Source organism: Phragmites australis, chromosome 4 (genome assembly GCF_958298935.1).
Source record: "Phragmites australis chromosome 4, lpPhrAust1.1, whole genome shotgun sequence".
Taxonomy (NCBI): Eukaryota; Viridiplantae; Streptophyta; class Magnoliopsida; order Poales; family Poaceae; genus Phragmites; species Phragmites australis.
The window spans coordinates 48,617,898-48,636,554 of NC_084924.1; the positions used below are offsets into that span (position 1 = coordinate 48,617,898).

At 42.9% G+C, this 18,657-nt stretch overlaps 1 protein-coding gene across 1 annotated transcript; it reads left to right on the forward strand.

Annotated features, from left to right (window-relative positions):
• The first annotated feature begins 2,036 nt into the window (after positions 1–2,036).
• Positions 2,037–6,150, forward strand: LOC133917031 (B-type cell cycle switch protein ccs52A-like). Its single transcript, XM_062360971.1, has 10 exons — positions 2,037–2,782; positions 3,046–3,168; positions 3,256–3,360; positions 4,007–4,186; positions 4,343–4,405; positions 4,509–4,703; positions 5,117–5,218; positions 5,310–5,372; positions 5,458–5,526; positions 5,620–6,150. The coding sequence occupies exons 1-10, from the start codon at positions 2,180–2,182 to the stop codon at positions 5,677–5,679; spliced, it is 1,563 nt and encodes a 520-aa protein (XP_062216955.1). The 5' UTR covers positions 2,037–2,179; the 3' UTR covers positions 5,680–6,150.
• Positions 6,151–18,657: the final 12,507 nt, after the last annotated feature.

The following is an 18,657-nucleotide window of genomic DNA, read 5'->3' on the forward strand; positions in this document are numbered from 1 at the left end:
AAACCAAGTCTCTGCATAGAAATGCATCATACTGCTGGATGACCTGCTTACCTCGTTCCAAGCACAGTTTGCTGATAATGGTCCGGTGTGTTGCTGTTTGCTGGTCCATGTGGAAGGCCGGGGATTAGGCGTGTGGATTGAAGATCCATCTGTGCTGATCGAAAACATCCGTGCATAGCTTGAATCCTGGGCTGGGTGATTTTGCAGAAAAGAATATCAAAGCCTGCTGTGAAGGAGTGATGCAAATCAAGCAGGTGGCGGTGGAAACTTTCAAGCGTTCTCAGGGACGGGCTCCGACGACCAGAAGCAATACAAGCTTAGTGGCGATGGTTACTCGCGTTGTCTTGTGGTTTGGTTTGTAAGCATCTTTCTCCCTTCCATTTCTTGAAGATTTTTTTTTACATAATCCTGCACATTTGATGATAAAAAAAACTTCATCATTACACATGTACAAGTACATGATAAAGTAAACTGTACATGTACAGGATTGTTCCATTTTTTTTTTCTGGTTGACGCATTCAATCACTCGATGCCTTCCTGACAAGAGCATGTGGGCAGTAAGCGAGATGCCCGTGACGTTTATTTATGCGCCACCCTCCCACCCCCACCATGCTTCTGCGAGCACTGCACGCTCCCTCGGCCATTGCCATCTAGACAGTACAGACCATGTTCCGGAATCAAGTGAAATCTCTACAACTTGCAAAGATCACAGCGATCTGTTGGGTCCAAACTCCTCGTGCTTGTGAGAATCGGGAATGTTTGTGTAAGCACCACTGAGCACGGCCTTTCGCAGGTCGCCGGGGCAAAAAAGAAAGAAAAAAAAAACAATAAGTGAGATATCCAAAACTCTAGCGGACCAGTTCGAAACACCTAATTATTTTTTTCTAGATTTACCGCTGATGGGAACCAATGGCCATGTGATGTGTGCATCTAGCTACTTGATCGGGGTAAACAAATCACGCCGTTTTCTCATTGATTGCTGGCCGGTCGGCCGTTGCTGCAGATGTATTCCTCTCCGGGGGTGCAAGAGACATTCAGCTCGACGCCGACGGGGGAGACACGGGCCGGCGCCGGCGCTGCCCACTCGTCGAGAAGGGAGGGATCCACGGGCTCCAGCCGAGGAATTCGACCAAAAAATGGCCAACGAATTTGGATAAGCACTGCTAGGTTTCACCCACTAGGCCACTACTTCCTCAGGTTCCCGTCCGGTTGGTTATCTGTCTCGCCATTTGCCGCGCCGCGACGCTACGCAACACGTCCACGTCTGGACACGCTGGTCCAGCACGGGCTCAGGTTCCATCGGCGTCCGCGTCTGCCGGCCCCCACCAACAGTTTTGGCCCCTGCCGGATGGGTGAGGGTGTCCACGGCTGTCCGCCAGGTGGTGCGCAGCGCCACACAACAAACACGCTGTCCGGGGAGGCAACGGAGGAGTCCGGCCGTCGTCTTGACGTTCCACTCGCCGCCGGACTAAGAAAGTGAAGTGCAAGGAGCTGACTAGGCCACACTTGTTGCAACGATCAACGCGCCAAAGAGAAGGGGTCAAGATCTGCTTTTGTGTTCCATGATATATTCCCCCATCTGTGAAGATGCCGCTAAGCGGCGAGATCTGGGAGTAGTTTTTTTTTCCAGATTTTTTCAAAAAAACTAAAAACTATCCAAATAGTTGAATTTTACCCTATTTTTGACTGTGTGAGAAAATAGTTGTAGCTAAAATAAATTAAAAATTGAAAAGTAGATTCTAACTGATTTATCTGTCTTTCGAATGTGTTAAGAAACTAAAAATTTATTATAAAAATTAACAATTAAAATTTAATAACCATAACCACTTTCCAATTAAATCGAAGCTTCCAAAAGCAACGTTCTATCTAAATAAACGGGCTCAAGTATGTGTGGAAAATGCAACGGCCAACAATGCTGCTACGAAGAGTCCACTGGTAACACCTGTGCAAACTTCGGAAGATCCGTGACACGTGTAGGGCTGCGGATGCAAGTAGCAGTTATCATTATGGTCAGATGAACTCTCGGTCGGAAACGGTAAATAAAGCAAGGAAAAATTAACTCCCCGAGAGGAGAGAGAAAAAGCGCGGGGGCGCGAGTCGCATCACAACTTGCAAGGGCAAGCGCAAGCGCCGCACCCACCCCGTCTCCTCCTCCCGATCCCATCCCTCTTCGCCGCCCATGGATCACCGCCACCACCACCACCAGCAGCCGCCGTCGCCGATGGAGAACTCCGCGGCGGGGTCCTCCAAGCCGCCCACCCCGGCCTCCACGCCCAACTCGCTCCTCGCCTCCGCGCGCCCCTCCCGCCCCTCTGCCACGCCGCCGCATCCCTCCACGCCCGCCTCCGCGCCCACGCCGGCCTCCCGCACTGTCTACAGCGACCGGTTCATCCCCAGCCGTACCGGATCCAACCTCGCGCTCTTCGACCTCGCCCCTTCGCCCTCCCCCCACGACGCCGCCGCCACCGCCAGCGGCACGACCGCCTCCTCCGGATCTGCGCCTACCACGTCACCGTACTGCGCTCTCCTCCGCGCCGCGCTGTTCGGGCCCGACACGCCGGACCGGGTGGCGTCGTCGGCCACCGCGTGCTCGTCCTCGTCGGCGGGTGCGTCGCCTGTGGGCACCCCGGCAACCGGGAACATATTCAGATTCAAGGCGGAGGTGCCCCGGAATGCGAAGAGGGCGCTTTTTTCCGGCGGGGACGAGGAGGAGACGCTGTTCCTCGGGGTGTTCACGACGAGGGGCGCCGGGCCTAGGAAGATCCCAAGGTCGCCTTACAAGGTGAGAAAAGGAAGCATTGGATTCGGGGCTTTCTTGATTGGCTCTTCTCTGTTTCTTGATTTGGTTTCTTGGGTTCTTCTGTTTCTTGATTGTGCTTCTGGTGCATCCTGGGGTTGTGAAGGTTTTGATCTTTTGTCAATTACTTTGTTCCAAGATTCTGTAGTGTGTAAAAATTCGGAATTTCAAGAGCGTAAGGTGAATTCTCAAGGTTTTCGACTAAAAAAGTTTGGTCTTGACAGCAATTTTCTTCCTGTTGCTTGTAGGTGTTGGATGCCCCCGCATTGCAGGACGACTTCTACCTTAATCTTGTGGATTGGTCGTCACACAATGTCCTCGCTGTAGGATTGGGCAATTGTGTATACTTGTGGAATGCATGCAGCAGCAAGGTACGTGAACATGATCATCTTTGTAGTATTTCTTTTTTTTTAGACTTGAAGACGGATTATAAACAAGTTTATCGTTGTGTTGTGTAGGTCACCAAGCTATGCGATTTGGGAGCGGACGACAATGTTTGTTCCGTGGGCTGGGCACAGCGCGGCACTCACCTAGCTTTAGGGACAAATCAAGGCAAAGTTCAGGTTACGTCGCATTCCTACCTTGAATTATTATTAGATGACATGTTCGTGATCCGTCAAGTATGTGATGATACTTGAACCTTTTTAGTACAATGCAATGCAAGCATCAAGAAATACACCTGCATGCTATAGCAGTTACAAGAAGTTTGAAATTTTGCAATTACTACTACCAGCTCATCAGCAGGCAATGTGTGCCTTTTGGCACCTCTATGGCCTCGTTCGGATTTTGGGATATGAGAGGTGGGAAAGGAAATGAGCACTTGAAATTCAATCCTAACCATCCACTCATTTTCACTTTTCTATCCTAACCCTCTATTCATTTCTCTTCTCCTATCCCACTCCTCTTTTCCTAGTTGTCAAACAAGGCCTATATGGTACACGCGACGGCATTATTATTGACACAACAAACTTCTGTGGAACATCTTGATTACTGTATACTTTTATGGTTAACCTTAACTACTTTAAATATCATATCCCTTTATGTGCTCAAAACCTCAAATAATGAATTTTATCCAGTTCTGCTCTCGATTTAAATTTTTTTTGATGTGGTGAAATGATCAATCCTACTAGTCTTTCGTATTTGTATGTAATGTCTCACTTCAAGAGTGCCTGGAAATCTGATTGTCATGTTACATTTGATCTTATGTAGATTTGGGACGCAACTCGTTGTAAAAGAATAAGAACAATGGAAAGCCATCGCATGCGTGTAGGTGCTCTTGCATGGAGTTCTTCGTTGCTTTCTTCTGGAAGTCGCGACAAGAGCATCCTTCACCATGATATCCGTGTTCAAGAAGATTATGTCAGCAAACTTACTGGGCATAAATCTGAGGTAATCTATTCTTATCTCCATATAATATGCTGCGTTGTATTTGTATATATCATTGTGTCAACTTTTTGACAGTTTTGTTCAGTATATCAATAATCCTAATGGAGCTTATGTTTCTTTTTAATAATGTATGGTTTCCTAATTTCACACATGTTGCAGGTATGTGGGCTTAAATGGTCTTATGACAACCGTCAGCTTGCATCTGGTGGGAATGACAACAGAGTAAGATATTTGTCCCGTATGTTTCCTACACTTTGGAGTGCACTGTTATGAGGACTTCACAATGTTATTTCTCTTGCTCATAGTAATTTCTCCCTTTGTCCAGCTTTTTGTTTGGAATCCACATTCGACACAACCAGTATTGAAGTATACGGAGCACACAGCAGCTGTCAAAGCTATTGCCTGGTCACCTCATCTTCATGGGCTTCTGGCATCTGGTGGAGGAACCGCTGATAGATGCATACGATTTTGGAATACAACCACCAATACACACTTAAGTTGCATGGACACTGGAAGTCAGGTAGTTTGCAATCCTGTTTTATCTTTCTGCACACCGTTACAAAGTTGCAATGATCGATTGAAGTTCAGTCACGACAAACAATTAGTATCCTAGCAATTATCAGAATATGTCTTTACTTACATCCATGTTGAACTCTACCAACTGAAATTAAAGATTTGAACCACATGTATGAGAAGCCACAGTTCCATACTCTGAATTCCGAAAAATTGTGAAATACAGTGGAAACAAACAGAAAATGCCAGGAGATTTCAGCAAAGCTTTCTGGCCATCTTAGTCGAAATGTTTTATATGATTTTACTTTTGGTTGTTTCTGTTTGATATGTTCACTGGCATCTCTCACTATGATTGGGGAAAGGGTAGGTTTAAATATGTTGTTTGTTGACATGAACTGACGATACCAAGTGACTTCACAGGTCTGTAATCTTGTGTGGTCAAAAAACGTAAATGAGCTTGTTAGCACCCATGGATACTCTCAGAATCAGATAATTGTTTGGCGATATCCAACAATGTCGAAGGTATGCTGCAACTGTAATCTGAAGTTCAGATAGAACTTATACCATACCTTTTCTCGCTTACATTAATTGTGTTTCTCTTCTTTGTTTGCAGCTTGCCACATTGACAGGCCATACATACAGAGTATTGTATTTAGCTATCTCTCCTGATGGTCAGGTGAGTCTTGTTGATCTTATTTCCAAGTTCTGTTTGAGGCAAGTAGTGTTATTTGGTCTCATCGCCTTTTCATCATTGATAACAGACTATAGTTACTGGGGCTGGTGATGAAACACTGCGGTTTTGGAATGTGTTCCCCTCTCCGAAATCTCAGGTAGTTTACTAGCCTCAAAAGATGATTTCCTTGTGTATATAATCCCATTTCTCAGATAGTTTCTAACTTTACTTGCTTTTACTTGTCTTGCAGAGTTCTGACAGCTTAAGTTGCATTGGAGCAACATCATTTGTTAGGAGTTACATCCGGTGACGCACTGAAATGGTTCACTGAGCACAATAGGTTTATTGCAGCACAGTGTTGATGATCATTAACATCATTCCACTTGTAACACCCATGCCACCAGGTCATCAAACATCGAAGCTAGCCAGATTCTAGAGATAGCAGGATGCACAAACTGATGAAGCGGCTTGCTGAGTCCAGGCATGGCTCTTCTGCTGAAAGAGTGTACATATTTATCAAATTGCGTTGTAGGACTGAACACCACAGAACATTTGACTATCAGCAGTGTTGCATTGATAAGGATACGCCATCATCTTTTTGTTTCTTTTGCGAGTCAACCTCGAGCTGGAGCTCTTTCTGTAATGTGCTAGCAGTTAACCTATTAAAAACGTTTACTAACTTATGACGCCCGCCTCATCCGTGTTCTTTGGTGGGCTGTGAGAATATTTCTTGTTCAAATTTCATTCCTTGCTTCTCAAAGGAGGGTTGATTCGTCCTGAAGTCTCTTGTTTTGCTTTCAGATTTAACAGAAATGAGTGTTCATTACTAACTTATCATCAAATTGACTAGTTAGTGACATGAATATCAAGAAGATGCTTAATTGGTTGCTTATCGTGTAACTATTTTTATTTGTGGCAGATCATACTCAGCTTACAGTCTTACACTTTAGAGCTTCCAGCATGTCAGCATTCTTAACACTTGCGTTGGCGTTGTCGCTGCAATGCAATCATCAATGATTGAAGACAATGAAGAGCTCGATCGTATATATCACTGACTTAGCTCCCGCAAGAACAAGATAAGGACTAGGCCATCGAGGTTGAACTTCACCTGCTAAAATTGAAGTTTTCACACTAATCAACCGATGCTGAAAGTACCACCTACTCGATGCAATCATCGCTCTCTATGCTGTGATCTGTTCAATTCCGTCAGGTTCTGGTCCGACGTCGCAATCGGATAGCACGGCGTCCTCTTGAAAAGGCAACACGGATTGGAGCTATCTGGTTTAGCTTCTAGGATTCTCAGGTACACTCATAGATATCTGGGGTAACCCCTGTACTTGCGTGATGGAACCCCTTTTCTTCAGAGATGGCGCCGGGCTGAGCCATCAGGAAAACTACTCGAGCAACTTCGATCACCAACCAACTACCATACTCTGAATGTTACAAGGGATGATTGAATGATTTATCAGAAGTTCACAAATCAGAACTGTAACTGCCCGGCGATAGAAGCGTTGCCCCTTTCCCTTTTTTTAACTCTGCTGTCAAAGTGGTCCTTCATATTCAGTCTATATGTGATCTCCTAGAGAGATAATTAAGGTAGTATTTAGTTGAAGAGCGAGGTGAGATGAGATGATTTTATTCATGTATTTAGGGATGGGATGGAATCAGATGTTTGTTTGGTAGGTGGGATGAAACGACTCCATTTCGAGTCCACCGTCAGTGACCCGTCCCAAGTAGTATGACTGCGTTCAGCCTTTTTTTGGAACGGATCCATTTCGAATCTTCGAAGAATATTCTCTGATTCAGAACCATCCCATCCCACTAAACTCTAACCAAACAGCTCAAACACAGGATAGATCCGCTCCGTTTCACCCGTCCTACAAACCAAACATTATCTAAGTGGCCGACTTTGATTCTACTGCTATGAAACATGCTTATCAACGAACAGCACTGATCGATCGATCACACCAGCAAGCAGTCTATGCCCCATTGATTTTTTTTAACGAGTCGTCTTGTCACCAAACTGACGAAGAAAGCAAGTTGCAGCAACGCATGCAGCGTCCGACAGTTGCAGGAAGCAGGCGAATCCTTGGAGAAAAGAGGAGGCATGCAGGGGAGTTTTTTTTTTCCGGGCCGACGGGACAAGGTGTTGAGGTTGAGGCCTAGATGCGTAGATAGAGTAGCGTTGAAGCCCGGCAAGAGAAGAAGAAGAAAAAGAACGGTCTGAGCATGGCAGGATGGATGGATAATGGCTGTAGGTGGACCAACCAACCGATTGGGACCCTTGTACTCCCCAACAGACGCCTCTCACCAACCGAATTATTTGTCCACAATTTTCGGTGCTCCACATCCCCATCTCCCCCAAATACTTTGAGCAACCAGCACACAGATACGTCCACACACTAGATGCTAAATTTCTTGGAAAGGACTCACTTGCAACATGTACCCACTGAATTTCCTATAGCAAATGGGTGTGGTTCTTCCCATGAAGTCAACAAGTGCGTGAAGTCTTCTCTACAAGACGTTGAGATTGTCAAAGCAAGCAAAGACATCTCTGGATGCTGTCCATCTTTCTTTTCCACATTGAATGAATGAACCATGCCTTGATGAACGAACTTGGGAGGAACCAAACAAAGTACTGCATCAAGCAGTTGTCCTACCAAATGGAGGAGCTGCAACACTCGAAGCTACCTGGAAAAATCCTCGTGTCACATCCCTTCCCCTGTTAGCTCCTCTCTTTATTTTTTCCTTCGTCTTTGCCTTTAAAAAAACTTTGCTTTTCGTAAAGTTTCAGGTCCTACATCCAAATTCCGGAACATGGTATTAGAAAAGGAGGCTGTAATTTTCCCTTGCCTTGATTTGTCTTTGTCTTTCTTTCCTTACCTTTCTGACTCTTTTGGATGTCGTGTGTGTGTACAGTGTAGAGAAGTATACACACTAACTACTTTGATGTATTGGCCTTTTGTGTCATTTACCTGCCTGCACTCTGCACTAGTGTTCTCGATTCAGAGTAGCTTAATCCCAGTGGAAGTGTGGGTGGAAGTTCTGCATTTTCTAAGCTTGTTATTTTTGGATCGAACTTTACAGTCGTGATTTGCTTTACTCATCTACTATGTAGTACAATTTCTTCTGTAGTCGTGTTTAAATTCTAAAAACTATGATATAAAATTATACCGATATTCTCCAACCTACAATAGTGTGTATAATTCGAGAAGCCAGATGAAAAATGGGTTTATCTGTCACCACTTTCATCCCTATGAGCACAAGGTGTAAATAAAATAAATTATCATAAGTCGTAACATGCTGCTCTATCGTATTGCATATGATGAATTTTCCCAATCATGAGAAGTTTACGTGATGAACCAGTCCATCCCAGAACGAACCAAAATCAAAGGCAATTTGCCAGCTGTGTTGCCTGAGCTTGAGTCCATTTGTCTGAGCAATACTGCTGAACTAGAATCACAAATTTGGAGCAATATTCCACAGACAGACAACATACAAGCAAGGTTCTTTCTTGTCAAGAGGCCTCGTTTGTGGATTCACTGACAGCTTTTCGTTTCAGTAAAGGCCCCAGTCGCTTGCATTTCGTACGACCGGTATGCTCGTGGATGCGTACATGTCAGCCTTACAGGACTCGATTGCTCGACACGGTCGAGTCGACAGGGACTGGGTGTGTAGAAATATAGTGAACAGTCACTCATCAGGGTACCTGTCAACATGTAGTATGATTCTGTAGATGTCAGCCAACTGATCAGTTTGAGATACTCTTATTGTTTGTTCTACGTGACTGGCCTCAGGACCACATAATCGTTAAGGGCGCTGCTATCTCTTATTTCTCTACACTTCTAAAAAAATTTATTTTTATTTTTCTATATCTTATAATGCTTAGAGCTGTTTTTTATTTTCTCTCATTTGAAAGCTAGCTCTACAAGATTATTCTTCACATAAATAAGATGTTCCTTCATATTAACTTCATCTTCACCCTATTCACTTCTCTTCTCTGTATATACTATAGTGATAAAAACTAGCTGCTAGCTATTATCATTAGAGTTGCCCTGTCAATCGTTTTCTGCAGTTTGAAGCAAAGAGAGCAACTGTTCTTATTCTAAGGGAGACCGGGCGATCAGTCGACGGCGTGTGTTGGCATCCATGCATGGGTAGTAACGGAGACCACAAGCGCTCGTTTTTTATGTGTACAGCTAGCTACAGGTGCGAAGCGAACCAGTGATTAGCTGAAAACCGTACGTAGCACGGAAGCACGATGGGCTCTTGCTGCACCGCTACCGAATTAATCGATTGTTTCGTCCGTCCCAACGGGAGCTTGCTTGGCTGAGAAAGTGCACAGACCAGCGTCGGAAAAGCTACCATCCGGAGCTGCCTTTCACGTGCGGCGGCACCGACAGGCCGAGGCAGCGCGGGAGCTGCGGCGGTGCCGTGGTGCGGCGCACCGCTCCAACCCCAACCGGCCCCGGCGCCGCACCCCGGCGACTGGGACCAGGCAGCAGCTACTACCGCGGCGTGGCCAACCCAACCACCCGGCCGGCTGGGCCTTCTCGCGCCACGGGCGTGGGCGTGGGCGTGGGGTCGGTCGCTCTGCCCCCACCCGCCCGCGGAGCCGCGTGTCGCGCGCCCCGCCCAGTCCGGGTGGCCGACGCCGACGTGGTGGGTGTAGGATCGAGACCAATTGCCACAACCCCGGCTTGTACTTGCGGATTCGGTCTTTCGGTTCCGTTCACTGGATTGGGATTTGGACCAGCAGCCCTGACCAGTCAGCTTCACATCCTAAGCTATTCTCCCGTTCTACAATCATAAGTTCGTAACGCCATCTCTCTCCCCATTTGGACGGCTACCACGTAACTCTGCGCGGACGATTCATTCTTTGATTATTTGTATAGTATTTTGTATAACTGTATTGTATATTTTAGATTAGGTGAAACAGTCTGAGAGTTGAATTTAAATTTGTATTTGATAAACTGAATCTAAAACTATATTGGAGATTCACCGTTGCATCCCGTGAGCCTGGATCGGAGCTACGACCGATTCAGCGCACGAGCGGATGTAGCATCGGACCGTATTTGCGCATGAGCAGATGCAGCCTCGGACCGCTGCGTCACGGCAGCCAAACACTCGTCTCCGTCCGCAAATACGCACTAGCGGAGCCTGCACGAGCGGAGCAGGCCACCGTCACGGCAACCAAACACGCCCTTTCTTGTTTGCTACGGGCGCGGCTAGTACCTCTCCCTGCCCCTCTCTCTCACAGTCTCACTGCTAGCGCCATTAATTCCAAACAGGAAGAAAGAACATCCCCCTCTGTCCTTCTCCCACCTCGCAGGAGCCCTGTTTCTGCACCAAATGCGGCAGTCTATTGCAGCTTCTTGTCAGTAGAATCTAGAAAACACGTTCTTCTCTGTTCAAACTCTGACCAAAATAAATCCCAAACTGGAGTACCTTTAGAGCTGAAAACAGACAACGCATTAATATAAGGGATAAATGCAAAAACCCCTCTAAAAGTCACTTGGATTTTAACTTTCCCCTCTAAAAATTATTTTGTTGTAAAAAACCCCAAATGTTTGATTTTGTTGCAAAAACACCTCAAAAAATTCAATTTTTTAAAAAAAAAATCACAAAAAATTCTAAAAAAATAGAGACAATTATAAGACCTTTTGTGAAATTTATTTTCAAAAATAATATCCTTTGCATCATATTTCATGGAGAGTAAGTTTGAAAAAAAAGAAAAACGTGCAACTCATTTATTAATTCGAGTTAAATACATAGTTAATTATTTACTAATCCAAAAATCATGAAACAAAATTTTTTAGTCTTCTTACATGATCCTCTATATTGTAAAAATACATGAAATCTTGAAATAGTTATTGTAACGTGCAGGTTTGAGTAAATATGTTGCAGATAGATTAATTCATAACTAATCCATAACACTCCCAAATTAGTGAAACCACTTTTATTAGTTTACTTAAAAAATTATTTGTGTAGGAAAAATAATGGTAGACATGACAAAGTTAAAATAACATGAGTTAATAAATGAGCTGCATATTTTTCTTTTTTTTCTAAACTTCATCTCCATGAAATATGATGCAAAGGATATTATTTTTGAAAACAAATTTAACAGAAGGTCTTAGAATTGTCTCTAGTTTTTTTTAGAATTTTTTTTATGATTTTTTTATTTTTTTTTGAATTTTTAGGAGGTTTTTTTTGTTGCACAAAGTTAAACTTTTGGGGTTTTTTTTCAACAAAACAACTTTTGGGGGGAAAGTCAAAATCCAAGTGACTTTGGGGGGGGGGGGGGGGGTTTTGCAGTTTTCCCTTAATATAAATATTTGACACGCGCGGTTCTGCTCAACTCACCCTTGAGAACATTTAGGGCTTGCCTCGTCCATTCTGCTGCTCAGTCGCCGTTACACCGAAGAGTCTGAGTTACCCCCGGTTCAGGTTGCACCATTATTTCCACGTTAAATGGCTCCAGTAACGCAGCCTTTCTTCAGGTTTATCATACAATCATACTTGCCACGAAAACAGAAAAAGGGAAAAAGAAAAGAAAAACCAATATATCAACGACGCTTAGCAAACATGGGTTGGCCAGACTGATTCAGGCCACCAAATGAAAGCCTGGTTTGCTTGCTCCAGCTCCTTGTTCAGCTGTCGATTTTCTTTTCTCCACAAAACGGATATCAATAAGACGAAGAAAATAAGAGGGAGAAGAAGGGCGTTGGTCGCCAACTGAAACCGGGGACCATCACCAGCTTGAGCTTGCTAGGAGTGCGGGCGCTGAGAGGCCATCCATCAGAGTCAGAGGCTTGCCCTACCCCTTAATCACCACACGCCTGTTCCCAACAACCATCGGAATAGTCGCGTGCTCGGCTCCGTTGGCCCGTCCTCTCAGCCTAGCGACGGGACCGCCGGCATGGGGGCGTCGTCCAAGTGACCGCAAGTACACGTACAATCCGGTCCGACTTGACTGGCCACTGGCTTCACTCCTAGGCCGAACATGAAAATTTCACTAAAACATACTGACGGATTGCTTATCAGATTAATTATTTATTTACGTTAAAATTTACGTTAAAAGAGTAGGTAAAAAAATATAAAATATGTGAGAGAATTAACAGATATAGAAATATAAAATAAGAGAATTGGACAACTAAAATAAACCATATATACACAAAATTACGCCGAGTTGTATTTCCCCGAGGCGCCCTATCCACCCAGTTGCCGTCACCGTAGAATCGCAACTGATGATTGGAACTTTGATGCACCAATGCCCCCTTACCGTATTGCGTCGCAGGCAGTGGCCACTGGTTGAGTAGAACGTCTCGAGAAAGACATAATTAAGTTTCAGTTCAGAGTGCATAACATTATTCGTCCATGTAGACGTCACTCTGGCATGAAGGTTATACTACTTCCTAGTTCATACTATCAAGATGAATACAACTAGAAGGAGGAGGAGGAAAGCACCATCAATTGAGTCCGGACGCCTGCAGTGGTGGGCTGGCATGGGCAATAGGTGGCCTCATAGCATGCTTGCAGGTAACAACTAACAGAGCCATAGCTAGGGCATTGTCTGATAAGATTTTAGACTTACATCGTACTCATACCCATACATCCACGTAGTTGTATACTAGCTGACATCTAAATAATATTAAGAACATTTTTTTGAAACATATGCAGGAGTGATGCTATTCATTAAAGAAGAACAGGAGGTTTCACAACTAAAAAATGAGTTTCACTGCCGGCTATAAAACCATCTTTATTACCGGTTTTAAACCTGATAGTGGATAAAGACAGTGATAATTGAGGATTATCACTAAAGGAGGTTATCACTACTGGTTAAAGGCTTCGACTGGTAGTGATAGTTTGTCCTCGATTCGATGTTTTTGGGCAGAAAAACAAGTCACGCGATTTCTCGTGCAAAATACACGTGCGTACAGTTCGTGGCACTCGAACCCAGGATCTCTCAGCCCGCATTATACGTCCTGAACATCCCACAATAAAAGTACTAGCGATAACAATAGCATATGCAATCCTTTTGATCTCTTATGTCTGAAACTTTAAATGCTTATTTTGATATCTAAATGATTTTAAATGAAAAAGTTTTCAACTACAAAGTTATAGATCTCATCAATGGCTATAATTTTTATATAAAATTTATCCTCGTCCGACTTTATATAAAAAAATATATAATTTTTTTAAGATAAATTATCATCAATTATTACTACTGGTTCGTAACATGGACCGACAGTGATATTTGATGAATTATCACAGTCAGTTCTTAACTAGAGTTGACAGTGATACTTGAAAGGACAATGATGTCGTCTAGAGGGGGGTGAATAGGCGTTTTTACAAAAATTCGTCCCCTTTTACCGTTAGCCTAAACTTGCAGCGGAATATAAACTAACGGGTTTTTCACAAGTGAAAAACCTAAATATGCTAGGCTCAACTAGTGCACAATCATCCTAAATAAGTGTGGAAATTACAATCCTAAGGTGACAAAAATTACTCTAATCTAGCAAGATATATGCAATAAAACTTAAATTGAAAAAGATGAAAACACTGTTCATATGACTGAAATTACTGTTTACCGGATACTCCGGTGAAGACCGGAGTCTCCGGGTTGTACAGGTCTGGAATCTCCGGTAAAGTCTGGATTCTGTACAGAACTTAGCCCGAAACTGAATATAAAGGATGGGTAGAGAGTTCTAGCTCAAACCAAGTGATGTCATGTGTTCCCGGAGATGATTCCAAGTAAATTCACGGAGAACCTACATCCAAATACACACAAACAAGTAGATCGAGCAATATGCACAAAGATTTGAACAAGAACTCAAAAGTAAAGAAACAAGAGAGGAGACACAAGATTTGTTTCCTGAAGTTCGGATTCACCACTGTGAATCCTACGTCTCCGTTGAGAAAGCTCCAACGAGCCGGGTCTCTTTCAACCGCTTTTCTCGATCCACTCTCGATTTCTTCCCTTGCGGAGGCGAAATCGAGCCCTTCACAAAGTTTTCCGCGGCTCACCACAAGCACGAGAGCTCACCGACGACACCTAGCCGGCTAGGAGGCTTCACCTCCAAGAGTAACAAACGCTTCGAGAACTTCTTATCAAGAACTCAAGTACTCAAGAATGGATTTAGCTCACTTGCACTCAATCTTCCAATCTCTCAACCCAACTCACTTTTCTTCTCAAATCACACACTAGAATGGAGTGGGAGAGGTTCTTTTGGCTCTAGAGGATGTTCTTTTCGTACCCTTGCAGTAACCCCAAAGAATGGGGTGAGTGGGGTATAAATAGCCCACTTAAAAAAACTAGCCGTTAGGCTCTTTTCTGGACTTTACCGGAGAATCCGGCCTACACCGGAGTCTCCGACCACTCCAGGTACCGGAGAATCCGGTCTTCACCGGAGTCTCCGAGTATAGCACAGCTGACCTCTGAAAAATGGCGATAACTTTTGATCCCGGAGTCCGATTTTGACGATTTTAGACTCTATGGAAAGCTTATTCAGAGAGCTATACATCCCAACTGAATTCATGACCTAAAATACATATGATCAAATTAGGAACACTCCAAAACCCATTTTGGACACTTCCACACTTTCCGCTCCGACTCTTAACAACAAACTCTCACTTTGGGTTTGGTTGGGAACTCTTGAACACTGAGACATGACAATTAGCTCACGTTGCATCCCTCTTAATAGTGCGGCATACCTAGACTCAATTTTAAAGATAAAACACATTTGAACCAATTTGAGCATTTTGAATACTTTCAAGTACCGCTTCTTACTTTCAAACCTTTGAGGGTTAACAACTTCCATAAAATCTTTGCTCCATCTATTCTTAATTCCTCATGTGATTGATGCGAATCACTCATAGCTTTTCATGACCTTGCACGGTTCATTGGCGCAAAGCTTCACTCGCTCTTCACCATCGCCTTGGTCCTTCAGCACCAAGCCATTTGCTTGCCCTTCATCACAGATGGTCCATCGCAGCCGAGTCTTGCTTGCCCTTCACCGTCTTGCCATAGAAAACTATTTTGTATTCGACATCTTCAGAGAATTCACTTTTTCATATATGAAGTCCACTTTTGTTCTTCACTCTTGGCATATGTGATTTCAATTCAACTTATGCCTTCTTATAGATCCTAACCTCAACTCACTCTTAAGCACAAAGCACATGTGTTAGTCCATAAAACCTAAATGATAACATTTATACCTTAAGTTACTTGATCTCCACAAGTAACTTATTAGCCTTCATGCATATTATCAATCTTCATATAGAACCTAACCCCACTCATTCTTAAACACATAACACACAGGTTAGTCCATAAAACTCTATTGACAAGCATACCTTTAGTTACTTGATCTCTACAAGTAACTTAGCCTTCAAGCTTATTGCTAATCTTATTAAGCTTCTTCTTCTTCTTATGAGCATCACTAAAATCTCAATGACTTTTGATGTAGTTCTTTGAACTCATGATATTTCTCAAAGAATCCATGCTTCACCATTTATGCATCTCCTATGGAATAACCTAATAAAAATTCTCAATATGATTGTTAGTCCATAAATCATTGTCATCACTTACCGGAGCATCACCTAGAGATCATTCATCTTGATGCATTTTCATTCTCCCCATTCACTTAGAGCTCATGCATATCTCTCATCCATGCATCACCTATGAAACAACCTACTAACAAACTCAACACCATTGTTAGTCCATAGGTATTATCATTAATTACCAAAACCACACATAAAGGCTAGATGCACTTTCAATACTCTATCACTGTCGGTTCATAAGGAACCAGTAGTGATAAGTCGATATATAAGGTCTATTTTACAGCAGTGTTTTACATTAACATAACAATTACCGAGCGAAATCGATAAGGAGCAACGGCTAAAAAGAAAACAACTAGATTTGACTACAAACAAGGAAATTTAACACCGAAAAAAATGCATAATCTCACATAGCGTGGGCACAATTTTTGACTATTGAACGCATCCACATATGTATGTATTATTTCTCTCAATATTTAATCATAAGAAAATATGAGTAGATGTAAAAAAAACTCTAACCAACTTAACTCTGCTCAGCTCACCATGCCATTCTTTCTTGGTGCTTCTCTTCCTAGTGTTTGGTGGAGTCACTACTATAGAATCAGTTATATATATCGGTTCATCACTGTCGTTACCCAAAGGGTCGGGTGTATATGTCAACCGTGCGGAAGAATAAGTCAATATGGCTTTATAAACCGGCAGTGATAAATGACATCACTACCGGCTCAAGCCTGATAGTGATAAATGGCATCACTGCCGGTTGAAGGCTTGAGCCGGCAGTGACGCTTCACTATCGAGTGAAGGCACCGACCGGCAGTGATATATGAACTATCACTGCCGGTTCTAGCCACGAACTGACAGTGATAATAGGTATCACTGTCGACTCGTGTGACGAGCTAGTAGTGATAATTGATGATAGCTTATCTTAATAAATTCATAACTTTTTTTATACGAAATTGGATGAGAAAAAACTTTGCACGAAAATTCTATCACTCGACGAGATCAATAACTTAGTAGTTGATTTTTTCAATTTGATATTATTTAAATACCCAAAGAATCTTAATAATATTTCAGCCGTAGTTAATGATAGCTTATCTAAAAAAAATCATACATTTTCATACATAGTCAGATAGAGATAAACTTTATATAAATATTACAGAACTCGACGAGATATACAACTTTATAGTTAATAACTTTTTCATTTAAGATCATTTGGATGTCCAAATAGCCGTTCAAATATTTGATCAGAAGAGATCAAAAGGATTAATTTTGCTATTGTACTCGAGAACGAATGAGATGTGAGATGGGTCACGCGTGAGGAGCTTCTGAGTTGAGGGTGTGAGTTCGAGTCCTAGAATTCACGTGAAAAAAAGTCAGTGAGCAATGACTGGTCGGGGGGGGGGGAGCAGTGATTGATCAGTCGCGAAAAAAAATACTTTTTGCTTTTTTCAGTCCAAAAATGTTGAATAGAAGCCGTCTATCACTGCCGGCTGGAATCTTCAGCCGACAGTGATAATTCCTTCACTAACGATTCTCAGGTTGATAGTGATAGTCTAGACTACCACTATTTATCGCTTACTGCTGGCTATAAAATTGATAGTGAAAACTATTTTAAAATTGGTAGTGAAGCCACTTTTAATAGTAATAAGTACTCGTAGTTTTACACCTTTGAGCCATTGTCGTTAGTTTGTTACAGTAGCTGCATGCGGTGGTTAAGTGGCAAGTCTTGTACATCCTTTTGAGACTGCCTTAGAATTTATCTTAGATAAACAAACAATAGTTATCTATATAGAAGCAGCGATGTATGTATCGGATAAATTTTAGCTGTCCTGCCTGTCCTAATGCATGTATGTACATATAAAAATGTGTGTGATTTGCCATTGCCAAACACATGAGCGACCTATCCCACACAAATTAATCTTGTCACAAAGAGCACATATATTTTTAACAAAGATCAGAAGCTGTGCAATAACGTACATGATTGACCAAAATAATAAGAATGCATGGATCCTGGATGCATTCCGAAACAAATTAAACATGAGCACGCGTCAGGAAAAGCTAGCTAAAGTGCTAGTATATATTAAAGTTGCAAACCAGAACAGCAGGCAGCGTGTACTACGTCATTATCCGTCTGTTACGATACGAGAAGACAAAGCTACACAGTCCTTTCGCAAAAAAAAAGAGAGAGACAAAGCTACAGAAGCCGGGCCTACCATGGACGACTACCCAAAGAGCTGTCAAACGTACGGCCCAACTAATACCAATATTATACATCTAAATCCGATACGATTAACACCGTTGATCCATTACTAATGCTTGCTTAAGTAGCTAGCGAGGCAGGCCAGTACCAGCATTTAGCTGCATGCAGCCGAAAGCCAATAATGGAGACGACGACCGATGCAACAGCACACGCCCGCCCATTCCCAACGCCAACCGCAAGGTTGGTAGAGGCAACCAAAGTTCCCAAACACCACCAAAAGAATTCCTTGGAATCAACTCCTAATTATTCAAATTACCAAATGAAAAAGGGATTGGATTGTTTATTTTACATGGATCCTATGCTTGATTGAAAATGTATTTGTAATTTAAAAACCCGAACATATTATGACTAAATTAAAAAATATATCGATTTCATGTCAACTTGGGGACACCAAAACAAAGGCGTCTGTATACCATTTTGCACCCCCAGAAAGAAAGGTTTAGCCTTAGTGTACTACATTTGCACGGTGAA